At 34.6% G+C, this 12,983-nt stretch overlaps 1 protein-coding gene across 2 annotated transcripts in view; it reads left to right on the plus strand.

Annotated features, from left to right (window-relative positions):
• Positions 1 to 12,983, plus strand: part of TPR (translocated promoter region, nuclear basket protein) — a 65,001-nt gene that overhangs the window by 15,182 nt on the left and 36,836 nt on the right. For both annotated transcript variants that reach the window (XM_086343325.1, XM_086343326.1), the window contains 11 exons: positions 746 to 853; positions 1,835 to 2,061; positions 3,754 to 3,917; positions 4,375 to 4,502; positions 4,592 to 4,740; positions 5,709 to 5,871; positions 7,003 to 7,137; positions 7,666 to 7,806; positions 10,520 to 10,685; positions 11,723 to 11,889; positions 12,480 to 12,632. In XM_086343325.1, the coding sequence (XP_086199451.1) occupies positions 746 to 853; positions 1,835 to 2,061; positions 3,754 to 3,917; positions 4,375 to 4,502; positions 4,592 to 4,740; positions 5,709 to 5,871; positions 7,003 to 7,137; positions 7,666 to 7,806; positions 10,520 to 10,685; positions 11,723 to 11,889; positions 12,480 to 12,632 (1,701 nt within the window). The remainder of the gene's footprint in view (positions 1 to 745; positions 854 to 1,834; positions 2,062 to 3,753; positions 3,918 to 4,374; positions 4,503 to 4,591; positions 4,741 to 5,708; positions 5,872 to 7,002; positions 7,138 to 7,665; positions 7,807 to 10,519; positions 10,686 to 11,722; positions 11,890 to 12,479; positions 12,633 to 12,983) is intronic.

The raw sequence follows: 12,983 nt of genomic DNA on the forward strand, positions 1-12,983 counted from the left end.
AGGATAAATATAAGCCATCTTTGACTTGTGTAGTATCTCTAACAATACATACTTTGTGAAATAATCCATATTATGTGAGAACAGTGCATTAAGAAGCAAAATTCATATGAATTGGAGATAAAACATAAGATTTCAAAGATACTTTGTGCTTATGTCAAGCTCCTTAAAACTGCCCCTAAATCCCTAATGATACTGTGATGCAAAACATTACTGCAATATGTTACCATTTTTCTTTTTTTTAACAGCCTTATGACATTGGTTGCTGATTCTTTAAAATTAGTTTCCGGTGCATTTTTTAATAAATCCAAGTCTTACCCAACATTTTTTGCTTTTAATACTTATTTCTAGATAGTGTAATAATGATTATCACTGTAAGGCAGTCCTTTGCTTTTGTCTTAACTAACAAAGTTTTTTGAGAGTGTTTGTTTGATCTCCAACATCATTTGATAATATACTGTGAATTTGGTGTGGCTGTAACATTTTGATTCACAGTTAACTTGGAGGGAACCCCCTTCATTACCATACAGTGATGAAAACATTATAATGTTGAGCTTATTTGAAATATTAAGAAATATATTCATATTTTTAAGGAATTTCTCTTTAGAGGCTACTATATTATATAGAATATTTTAAAATTATAAGTTGATTACTGTGATATTTGAGCACTGTATGCTTTTGTTATTTTTGTAACTGCTATTTGTATGCATCTTAGAAGAAAATACAAAATTTTCACTTCATTTTAAAGGAGATTCAGCGATTACAGGAGGACACAGATAAAGCCAATAAACATTCATCTGTGCTTGAAAGAGACAATCAAAGAATGGAAGTACAAATAAAAGATCTTTCACAACAGGTTGGTTTTTTGTTTCTTTTCCTATTTTATTTTGTTTTTTCCTAAACTGACTGCCTAGTAACGTTTGTTTCCAAGTATGTAAGACAGAACTTGTACATATGAAATTCTCATCAACTGAGAAAACTGCTCTAAATGAATTGCAGTCTAGTCATTGTTTATTCTTAGCCCCTCCCTTTTTTCTTTTCTTTAAGCATTTGATAAATTTTCAGTTTGAAGATAACTGGTTGTAATTAATGAAATAATTCAAAGATAAAAGAGTTATCTTCCCACAGTTCAAGTCCCAGGTTAGCAGACTGGTGTGTGTTCTTTCATATCTTCTTATACGTACAGATACATGTGAGCATATATGAACATACGTAAGCATTCTTTGTTTTTACTGAACTAAAATCACTTATTTTGTATATGCATCTGTAAGTGCATTCCCCTAACACTTTTTTTTTAACTGATTAAGTTTGGAGATGTAGATCTGTTTTGTTCATATATTTTACCCTAATGTTTGTATGTAGAATGACTGAACAACAACAAATACACAAACACAAACATAGATAAAAATTTCTCATGAATGAAGTTAGCATCTATTTCCCATGCTCCCCTTCTGCCCAGCTACGTAATACATATCTAAGCATGCAGGTGCAAGCATACAGACACAATGCGTATGTATTTCCAAGTGTTTTATATGGTCATTGTTCTACAAAAAAGGAACCATGCCTCTGGAATTATAATTTGACTTCTTTTTAAAAAATAACAGTTTTCATTACATACTTTTCATAGAAATGAGAAATAATTTTCTGATTAAGATTTTCTTTATTTAGTTCTTAATATCTAAAATGATAAGCTTGAAAATTAGTTTTTTCAAGATAATTTAATACTCCATCAAAGGTGTTTGTAAAGTAACCTTGTCATTTGAAAATTTTCACTTCTAAACATTTCCAAAGTCAAAACCAATACTATTTGATAACATATGAAAACTTTTTTTTTTAGATTAGAGTGCTTCTGATGGAACTTGAAGAAGCGAGGGGTAACCATGTAATCCGTGATGAGGAAGTAAGCTCTGCTGATATAAGTAGTTCATCTGAAGTAATATCACAGCATCTAGTATCTTATAGAAACATTGAAGAGCTTCAACAGCAAAATCAACGTCTCTTAGTAGCCCTTCGGGAACTTGGGGAAACCAGAGAAAGAGAAGAACAAGAAACAACTTCATCCAAGTAAGCAATAGACTTACTTTGGTTTATTCAGCAAACATTTATTGAAAACTTTTTTTTTTTTTTTTTTTGTATATATAACTTGTCTTTTTATTTGCCTCTCAAAATTTCTCCAATTTTCCTTCTCAGACTCCACAACTTATCCAAATCAAGTTTTGTTATTTCTCTAAAACTAATTTTTTAAAGATTTATTTATTTATTTATTTATTTTATTCTTCCAATTTTATTTTATTTTTAAACTTTACATAATTGTATTAGTTTTGCCAAATATCAAAATGAATCCGCCACAGGTATACATGTGTTCCCCATCCCGAACCCTCCTCCCTCCTCCCTCCCCATACCATCCCTCTGGGCCGTCCCAGTGCACCAGCCCCAAGCATCCAGCATCATGCATCGAACCTGGACTGGCAACTCGTTTCCTACATGATATTTTACATGTTTCATTGTCATTCTCCCAAATCTTCCCACCCTCTCCCTCTCCCACAGAGTCCATAAGACTGTTCTATACATCAGTGTCTCTTTTGCTGTCTCGTACACCGGGTTATTGTTACCATCTTTCTAAATTCCATATATGTGCGTTAGTATACTGTATTTATGTTTTTCCTTCTGGCTTACTTCACTCTGTATAATAGGCTCCAGTTTCATCCACCTCATTAGAACTGATTCAAATGTATTCTTTTTAATGGCTGAGTAATACTCCATTGTGTATATGTACCACAGCTTTCTTATCCATTCATCTGCTGATGGACATCTAGTTTGCTTCCATGTCTTGGCTATTATAAACAGTGCTGCGATGAACATTGGGGTACACGTGTCTCTTTCCCTTCTGGTTTCCTCAGTGTGTATGCCCAGCAGTGGGGTTGCTGGATCATAAGGCAGTTCTATTTCCAGTTTTTTAAGGAATCTCCACACTGTTCTCCATAGTGGCTGTACTAGTTTGCATTCCCACCAACAGTGTAAGAGGGTTCCCTTTTCTCCACACCCTCTCCAGCATTTATTATTTGTAGACTTTTGGATCGCAGCCATTCTGACTGGTGTGAAATGGTACCTCATAGTGGTTTTGATTTGCAATATTGAAAACTTTTTATGTGCGTTAAACAATACTGGATATTGGAAATATAGTGATTTAGGAGAAAAAAAATAAAATCAACCATATTGCTGAAAAATTCTACTCTTAAGGACCCCAGTTTTTGGATGAGATGGTTAGTAAGTGAGATAGATAATAAGATCAATAAGTAGATTATTTTACTTCAGTGTGATTTGTGCAATAATAGAGAAAAGCCTTTCTGTGAGAGCGTAGAGGTGTGAGACCCAGCCTATATTTGGGGGAACAGACCTGGCTTCATGAAGAAGATACTTAAGAATAACTCAAAGGAAAGAATCTTTTGAAATAATGGTTTTGGTGCTAGAGAAGAAGAAATGGCTATAAAAGCAAGACGAATGGAATTTGGACTCAGTGGAATTTATTGATTTTTGCAAACAGATTTTTCAGATGACCTTGTTCAGTACCTGAGTCCTATGTAGTGGGGGTTTTAAAAGCTGTTCTTAAAATAGCAAAAAAGAAGGAAAGGGTAAGAGAGATGACAATACTATGCCTAATGACAGGGGATAAAATGCTTAGTCAATTTGCGGTAGAAATTATAACTGCCTCTCAATCTCAGTCCTGTTAAATAGACTTGATTTATTTTCCTGCAGAATTTCTGAGCTTCAGGTCAAACTTGAGAATGCCCTCACTGAATTGGAACAACTCCGTGAATCACGGCAGCATCAAATGCAGCTTGTTGATTCTATAGTTCGTCAGCGTGATATGTACCGAATTCTGTTGTCACAGACAACGGGAGTTGCCATTCCTTTACAAGGTAGGAGTTTTTATGTTATCTTAAAAGTTTCCAAATATTTCTGGGAAATGTTTCTGAAATCTATATTAAGGAATGGATTTTGCTACATAAGCAATGTCTACTCTAATGATGATAACTTCAAATGTGGCTACCATATATGAGTGATTGTGTAATACATCATCAGTTCTAAAATACACCATTGTATTAGGTAAGAAAAATGCTGATCATTGTTGCAAAGTATGCATCTGAGAGTCAATGAATTATATTACTTATTTTTGTTACATTTTAACATTTAGCCTGCAAAAATTACCTTTATTTAACTAGAAGTCATAAATAATTGTAGTAAGTTATTTAGTAGGTTCTTTGTTTCATAATTTCTATAATCTTGTGATTTAATTTAAATAAGTCAGCCTGTTGACTTCTGATAATGATGTATTTTGTGAAGAGGTGTCACATCATTCTTTTTACATTTCTGAAGCTTCAAGCTTAGATGATATTTCTCTTGTGTCAACTCCAAAACGCTCAAGTACATCACAGACAGCTTCCACTCCTGCTCCAGTGATTGAGCCAGCAGAGGCTATAGAGGCTAAGGCTGCACTTAAACAGGTAAAATACCCCTAACTTGACACCTTTATCTTGAGTCACGTTTTTGAGAACATGTAATAATTTCATCTAATAATTTCTCTAATATGTAGCTGCAGGAAATTTTTGAGAACTACAAAAAAGAAAAGGCAGATAATGAAAAAATGCAGAATGAGCAGCTTGAGAAACTTCAGGAGCAAGTCACAGATTTGCGATCACAAAATACCAAAATCTCTACCCAGCTAGATTTTGCTTCTAAACGGTAAATTTTATTTTCAAAAGTTAAGTCTAAACATAATACTTGGTATTCAGTGGAATCAAATTCAAGAGTTAATTTGTGACAATATTACTTTTTTTGGTGGATACAGGTTGAAAAGTTACAAAGGGTTCATTTTTCACTTTTGATTAATGATTCTTGTGAATGTTATTAAGGGATCCAGGTAAGTTCATATAAGGAGTGTTTGTATTTTTCCTTCCAGAGGTTAAAGGACATACTGATTCCATAGGACTTAATTATTTTAATTAAGGAGGATAAGAGAAGTATGAGAAATTTCATTCAGCCTTTTCTAGTCTAGGTAGAAGAGAAGCAGGCACTAGAGTTAATTTTGGGAAAATTGACTTTTTTGGTCACTTGGAGAGGAATAACAGTAAATTTTGTTCCATAGTTAACAGATCCATTGAATTTGTTAGTTTATCAAGTTAGGAAATACTTACGTCTTTGTATACTACATGATCAGGCTGTTTTGCAAGTATGACCAGCAGTCTCTGTATTTTCCAACAGTTTGATATCTCAGTAAAAGTACCATTTTCCCCCATGTTGATATCTTTAGCCAGTCACTTTCTAAGCTTTTAAACACATAAGACATAACCACATAAGGCAATAAGGTGAAGATTTATAGACGGGAAAAAAAGGATTGGGAAAAATCCGTCACTAACCATGCATAAATACCTTAAATTGCATACTGCATTGTGATGGGTGTCTTCCTGTATGAACGTTATATTGATGTGAGATTAAAAAGTTAATTCAGCATGAAATACAGTGCTTATTTAGAATTTGAACTTAACTGCTAAACTTGGAGTTTAGAAAAAAGAATGAAGATTTTTACATTATTACAAAAACATATTTTTCATATTATCAATCATATAAAATTAAGCTCTTGTGAAACTCAAGAAATTGACCTAGGATACAGTATTTCATTTGCTTATAGAATTATTTTTCTTTCATATAAGTTATGAAATGCTACAAGATAATGTTGAAGGATACCGTCGAGAAATAACATCCCTACATGAAAGAAATCAGAAACTCACTGCAACAACTCAGAAGCAAGAACAGATCATCAACACAATGACGCAGGATTTGAGAGGAGCTAATGAAAAGCTAGCTGTTGCAGAAGTGAGGCCAATTTCTATCATCTGTCTTATGTTATAAGTTGCATTTGACACTTGTTTTTTAATTATTACTTTGATTTTACTGGTTGGTATAATGTAGATTTTTGAATTTTGTGGATTATACATCCTTATCAAATAGTTTCCTGGCATCCACGCGTCCATCAGAGCAGTTGGGTTATTGTTTCTAGTAAAAGAGGAAAGAAGTTGGTTTTTCTGGGCTAAGATTTCTTTGGTTACAACAAAAGCTGTGGATGAATATTTTATCCATTCTTGCTCATTTCTAGTAAAAAACAGTATACAATTTTCATTAGCATTGAACTCTGTTCCTGAATTGCAATGTAAATGTCAATCAGAAATTGACAGTACTTTCAACTTAAATTCTAAAGTCTTTGATGATAGATTATCATGATAGCGTTTTGCTTTTTATAAACTTATTTCTCACAACTATTTAATCATTATTTATGATCTCAGTATAGTTATTCCCTCATTTTGTTTATTGAAAAGGACTCAGAAGCTAAGTAATTTGCCCGTTAGGGGGCCATCATGAGATACAGGTTGGTTGGGACTTAAAACTTAGCTTTTCTAATTCTGTTGGCTCTGTTATTTCTGTCTTGTCCCCACCCCTTTGTGGAGAATAGACATCAGCACTGTTTTAAACTGGTGGAGTAAGTTTTATAATTGATAGTTTTTGACTCATCCTGTAAATATGAATATTTTGAGGATATTGATTTTGAGCAAGCCCTTCTATACCCTCTGAGATTCAGAGGGTACTCCTCATGGGGAAAAAAAGTTCAAATAGATAAGTCAGCACTCAAACAGATACTTAGAAGCCAAGTTTAGTTTCTAAAACTTGCATAGTTGAATAGTATGCAGGTGTGACTATCGCATAGTTTTGTTATTTTGCCTCCAAGACTGTGGCATTTTAGATTGTTGTTGTTGTTGTTTTAAGTCTTGATTTGCTGGACCAAAGATAATATATGTATTTGTGGTAATTGTAAGAATTTTTCCTTTGGATTTATTAGTATTTCCAATAATCTTTGTTTCATAATTCAATACATGAAACTTTTATAATTGTGTTATTACATTTGACACATTGTTTCTCAACATTCTTTTTTTAATTTGTACTTGACTCAAGGTAAGAGCAGAAAATCTGAAAAAGGAAAAGGAAATGCTTAAATTGTCAGAAGTCCGTCTTTCTCAGCAAAGAGAATCTTTGTTGGCCGAACAAAGAGGGCAAAACTTACTGCTTACTAATCTGCAGACAATTCAGGTAACCAAATAAAAAAGGGATAAGTAGAAAAAAATTTTTAAGTTAAATTTGAATAATTTTAACATTGTATTCTCTCAGTTTTCTTAATGAGAACGTTTATGTCGTTTTTGTCATGCATATTATGATCACTGAATTTTGAAGTTTATTTAAGACATCAGTATTTTAAGTAAAACATTGAAAGAGAACTGACTGAAGCCAGGCAATTGGCAGTTTTGATCCTCAGGTTTATATTTACAGAGTCCTATACAGTTTAATTGTTTGCAAGATTAAATCTTTGGCTTGTATTCTTCAAAATATGAAGAAATCTGGCTGTGGTGATATGGTTCTTATTTTCCCTATTAAATAGACGTTATACTATGGAAAATGTCAAAATATCTTGGTAAATGGTTTAGATCTTAACTTCTTCATGCAGAAATGAGTTGTATTCCTGTAATTTCCAGTTGCCTTTTTTGTTGTTGTTGTTCATTTGTTCTTACTTTTTTTTTAAGTATAACCAAAATCTTTTTTTTTTTTTTTTTCAATCCTTAGGGAATATTAGAGCGATCTGAAACAGAAACCAAACAAAGGCTTAGTAGCCAGATAGAAAAACTGGAACATGAAATATCCCATCTAAAGAAGAAGTTGGAGAATGAGGTGGAACAGAGGCATACACTTACTAGAAATCTGGATGTGAGTCTTATCAGTGTTCTGAATTTCTATAGAATATTTATGTTTAAAAATCAAGCTCATGTTGAAGCACAGTCTTGAGATCTCTTACAGACCCTTAAGTTTTTCTTGCCTTTTACGTTGTAAAAAATAGAGACAAATAGATTCAAGGGATTAGATCTGATAGACAGAGTGCCTGAAGAATTATGACAGAGGTTCATGACATTGTACAAGAGGCAGTGATCAAGACCATCCCCAAGAAAAAGAAATGCAAAATGGTTGTCTGAGGAGGCCTTACAAATAACTGAGAAAAGAAGAGAAGCGAAAGGCAAAGGAGGAAAGGAAAGATATACCCATTTGAAAGGAGAGTTCCAAAGAATAGCAAGGAAAGATAAGAAAGCCTTCCTCAGGAATCAATGCAAAGAAATAGAGGAAAACAATAGAATGGGAGAGGCTAGAGATCTCTTCAAGAAATAGAGATACCAAGGGAACATTTCATGCAAAGATAGGCACAATAAAGGACAGAAATGGTATGGACCTAGCAGAAGCAGAAGGTATTAAGAAGAGGTGGCAAAAAATACCCAAAAGAACTATACAAAAAAGATCTTCATGACCCAGATAACCACAATGGTGTGATCACCCACCTAGAGGAAGTCTGGTGGGCCTTAGGAAACATTACTACGAACAAAGCTAGTGGAGGTGATGCAATTCCAGTTGAGCTATTTCAAATCCTGAACGATGATGTGGTGAAAGTGCTGCAGTCAATATGCCAACAAATTTGGAAAACTCAGCAGTGGCCCGCATTGCTGGAAAAGGTCAGTTTTCATTCCAATCCCAAAGAAAGGCAATGCCAAAGAATGTCCAAACTACTGCACAATTGTCCTCATCTCACATGCTAGCAAAGCAATGCTCAGAATTCTCCAAGCTACGCTTCAGGCATGAACCGTGAACTTCCAGATGTTTAAGCTGGATTTAGAAAAGGCAGAGGAACTAGAGATCAAATTGCCAACATTTGTTGGATCATAGAAAAAGCAAGAGAGTTCCAGAAAAACATCTACTTTTGCTTTATTAACTACACCAAAGCCTTTGACTGTGTGGATCACAACTAAGTATGGAAAATTCTTAAAGAGATGGGAATACCAGACCACCTGACCTGCTCCTGAGAAATCTTTATACAGGTCAAGAAGCAACAGGTAGAACTGGACATGGAATGGCAGACTGCTTCCAAATTGGGAAAGGAGTGTGTCAAGGCTGTATATTGTCACCCTGCTTGTTTCTCATATGCGATGTACATCATGGGAAATGCCGGGCTGGATGAAGCACAAGCTGGAATCAAGATTGCTGGGAGACCAGTAACCTCAGATATGCAGATGACACCACCCTTATGGCAGAAAGTGAAGAACTAAACAGCCTCTTGATGAAAATGAAAGAGGTGAGTGAAAAATTAAGCTTAAAATTCAACATTCAGAAAACTAAGATCATGGCATCTGGTCCCATCACTTCATGGCAAACAGATGGAGAAACAGTGTCAGACTTTATTTTGGGGGGCTCCAAAATCACTGCAGCCATGAAATTAAAAGACACTTGCTCCTTGGAAGAAAAGTTATGACCAACCTAGACAGCATATTAAAAAGCAGAGACTTTACTTTGCCAGCAAAGGTCCATGTAGTCAAAGCTATGGTTTTTCCAGTAGTCATGTATGGATGTGAGAATTGGACTATTAAGAAAGCTGAGTGCTGAAGAATTGATGCTTTTGAACTGTGGTGTTGGAGAAGACTCTTGAGAGTCCCTTGGACTTCAAGGAGATCCAGCCAGTCCATCCTAAAGGAAATGAGTCCTGAATATTCATTGGAAGGCCTGATGCTGAAGCTGAAACTCCAGTACTTTGGCCACCTGATGTGAAGAACTGTCTCATTGAAAAAGACCCTGATGCTGGGAAAGATTGAAGGCAGGAAGAGAAGGGAACGACAGTGGATAAGATGGTTGGATGACATCAGCAACTCTGTGAGTTTTAGACCCCATGAGTTGGTGATAGACGGGGAAACCTGGCTTACTGCAGTCCATGGGGTCGCAAAGAATCGGACATGACTGAGCAACTGAAATGAGCCAAGGCGATATCTTCCTGAGGTCTAGTCCCAGAGTCCAGTGAATTAAGAGCTTTTTCAGTCAGGCTGCTGGAAACAGGCATTATTCCTGACCTGCTCTGAGGACCAGAGAGTCTTCAGTCTTCAGACCACTCCAGTTTCTGTTTGATTCTTTGCCGTCTGGGGTATTTTCACAGGCATGCACTGATCACTCTTTTGCTCAATATTCAAGAAGGGAACCTGTGCAAGTCTCCACAGTACTGTGTCTGGGCAGCTGCCTTCTATCTGATAGTGTTTCTGTTTTATGAATTCAAGTTGGTCTGGCCTTCTTCTATTCTGAGTTCTATGTTTCCAGTTCATGAAGTCTGTGGCCTCATTTTCCTTTCCCTTTGCTTAGCCTGGATACTCTTAAATCAATAAGCTGAGAAATTGTAGGGTTCATCTCTTCTGTTTCCTATCTCAGTTGGTTCAAAGTGTTTTGTCTGTTTTTTGTTGTTTATTTATTTTGGTGGTTTCAGTTCAGGAGGTAAATGTCATTTCTGTTGCTCTGTTTTAGGCAGTTTAAAGTTCTGTAAAAAGGTAATTTGAGCCTCTCTAGTTACTTAAAAATTGAAAGATAGCATTTGTAGGGTTGATGTATATTTTTCTTATAGGTTCAACTTTTAGATACAAAGAGACAGCTGGATACGGAGACAAATCTTCATCTTAACACAAAAGAACTGTTAAAAAATGCTCAGAAGGAAATTGCTTCATTGAAACAGCACCTCAGTAATATGGAAGTCCAACTGGCTTCTCAGTCTTCACAGAGAACTGGTAAAGGTAAATGAGTAGGCTGATAAAAGTGCCAGGTTTATAACATATCCTGTAAATCAGCAGCCATTTTTTTCATAGATACTAGCAAAAGATTTTAACAAAACAAAAAACTTTACATATAGTAAAGCCCAGTTTTCTGCCTAAATTAATAAATGCACAGACTTGAAAGATTCAGAATAGTTGTACATGTGGCAGGTGACCAAGATATGCTCTTAGTTTTCCAGTTATTGAAACCATTTCATTGATGCTTTAAGAATGTTTCTCTTGTGGAGGGTTAATAATTTGAATTTTTAACTCCCTTTTGAGATGAAGTTACTTGCTAAATATGTAATGATAAGGCTCACTTACAGAAATCATGGATTTGTTTGATCTCTTTAGAGCAGTATTCCTAATCTTTGCTCATTGACAGCTGCAGGGAAAAGGTTTCTCTCATAAAGTTTTGCTACTCTTTGTCAATACATTATTTCAAATGCAAACCCATTGAGTCCAAGTAATCTTTCTACATGGTCTTACTTATTTCTTAATATAGAAGAGAAATTTAAAACATAAGTATACATGTGTATGTATGTGATATATATTGTATATATATAATTCTCCAGGACTCCTTTCTTATTGTTATCGTATGGTAAGAAAACATTCTTTTTAATCTGTAATTTCTTCCTTTTCTGTGAATTTTAAAATGAAAATTACTCTAAATGTTTTAAGCTGTAACGTTTTGGCATAAACAATGGTTTAATTAAGAGTTAATTTCTACAAGTAGCTATTTCAGCTTAGTGGAATTACTTTATATTCTCTTTTAAATACCTTTTAAAAAAAATATTTGTAACAGCAGAGTTCAAATACTTAAACATTTTTGTTTTTAAATAACCTACTGACTGTAACCTGTTTTTATTTTGGTATTCAGCATAGGTTGAAATACACTTTCTAGATAGTTGAATACTTCTACATCTCAGTCTTAATTCTTATTTCACAAATTCTTTAAGAGTAGTCATCTTTAATATCATTTAAAATGTTAATATTAAGAAAGCTGTTAAATCTGTTAGGTCAGCCTAGCAACAAAGAAGATATGGATGACCTTCTGAGCCAGCTAAGGCAGGCAGAAGAGCAGGTGAATGACTTGAAGGAAAGACTCAAAACAAGCACTAGTAATGTGGAACAGTATCGTGCAATGGTTACTAGTTTGGAAGAGTCCCTCAACAAGGAAAAACAGGTATATCCAATTTTGAATTCAGTTTGCATGTACTTTTTTTTTAAAGTTACGATGTGTAAGGCACTGTGTAAAAGTGTGGGTTCAACTGGCATTGCACTTACCTTTTAAAAGAGCTTGAGTCTAATAAGCCAGATACAACAAAAACATCACACAAAATTTGTAGAACATGGGAAGTATATTCCTGTAGAAAAAGTACAGATGAAATGCTGATTATGTGAGTGGGTGGTAGGTGAGATTGTTTGTCTTTTGAGTATGCCTGACTTCACAGGGGAGAATGCATTTTTGCCTGGCCTTGAAGGAAAGCATCATTTGAATGGTAAAGATAGGAAGTTATTCCATGTAATAGGCACTATCAGCCGAGATAGGAAGGCCAGTGTATTCCATTTGTGAATTTTAGTGTGTTTTAAATTTACCTTAGGTCAGTCTTGCCTTCTGAGATGGCCCACACTGTGTATGAACAGAGTTTCACTCTAAATAAATCCCCTTCTTACCTATCAAAATACATAAATTTAGCTTTCATTTGGGGAAAATAATTGTATAATTTTAAATGTGTGTATTCTTTGTACCCTACTGTTTGGTTGATGGTGAAGGTGACAGAAGAAGTACGTAAGAATATTGAAGTTCGCTTAAAAGAGTCAGCCGAATTTCAGACACAGCTGGAAAAGAAGTTGATGGAAGTAGAGAAGGAAAAACAGGAACTTCAGGATGACAAGAGAAAAGCCATAGAGAGCATGGAACAACAGGTAAATTAGGTTATTACCATACCAATCACTTTTTCTGTTGTAAGGATTTAGATTCTTTTATCTAGCTTATTAATTACCATTCAGTTATTCTCAGCAGATACTGATTGAACACATACCTTATATAACTATTTTAGTTTTGTATTTTACTCTAATCTGTACATGTTTCCTTTTGGATACTTGAGACTACTTTATGGTACTAGATATCAGTGTTGCTTTTTAGAAGCCTCTGCCTAAACATTTACTTTTGTACACATTTTTAATAATATGGAGTGAATAAAAGCCTGCAAAATTTGCACAATATATCAGGTAATAAACTGTTTAAACTTAATAAGTCTTTGGGCTACTTGTATT

This window comes from Bos grunniens, chromosome 16 (assembly GCF_055505025.1).
Source record: "Bos grunniens cultivar Pamir isolate PY7600 chromosome 16, Bosgru_T2T1.0, whole genome shotgun sequence".
Classification (NCBI taxonomy): domain Eukaryota; kingdom Metazoa; phylum Chordata; class Mammalia; order Artiodactyla; family Bovidae; genus Bos; species Bos grunniens.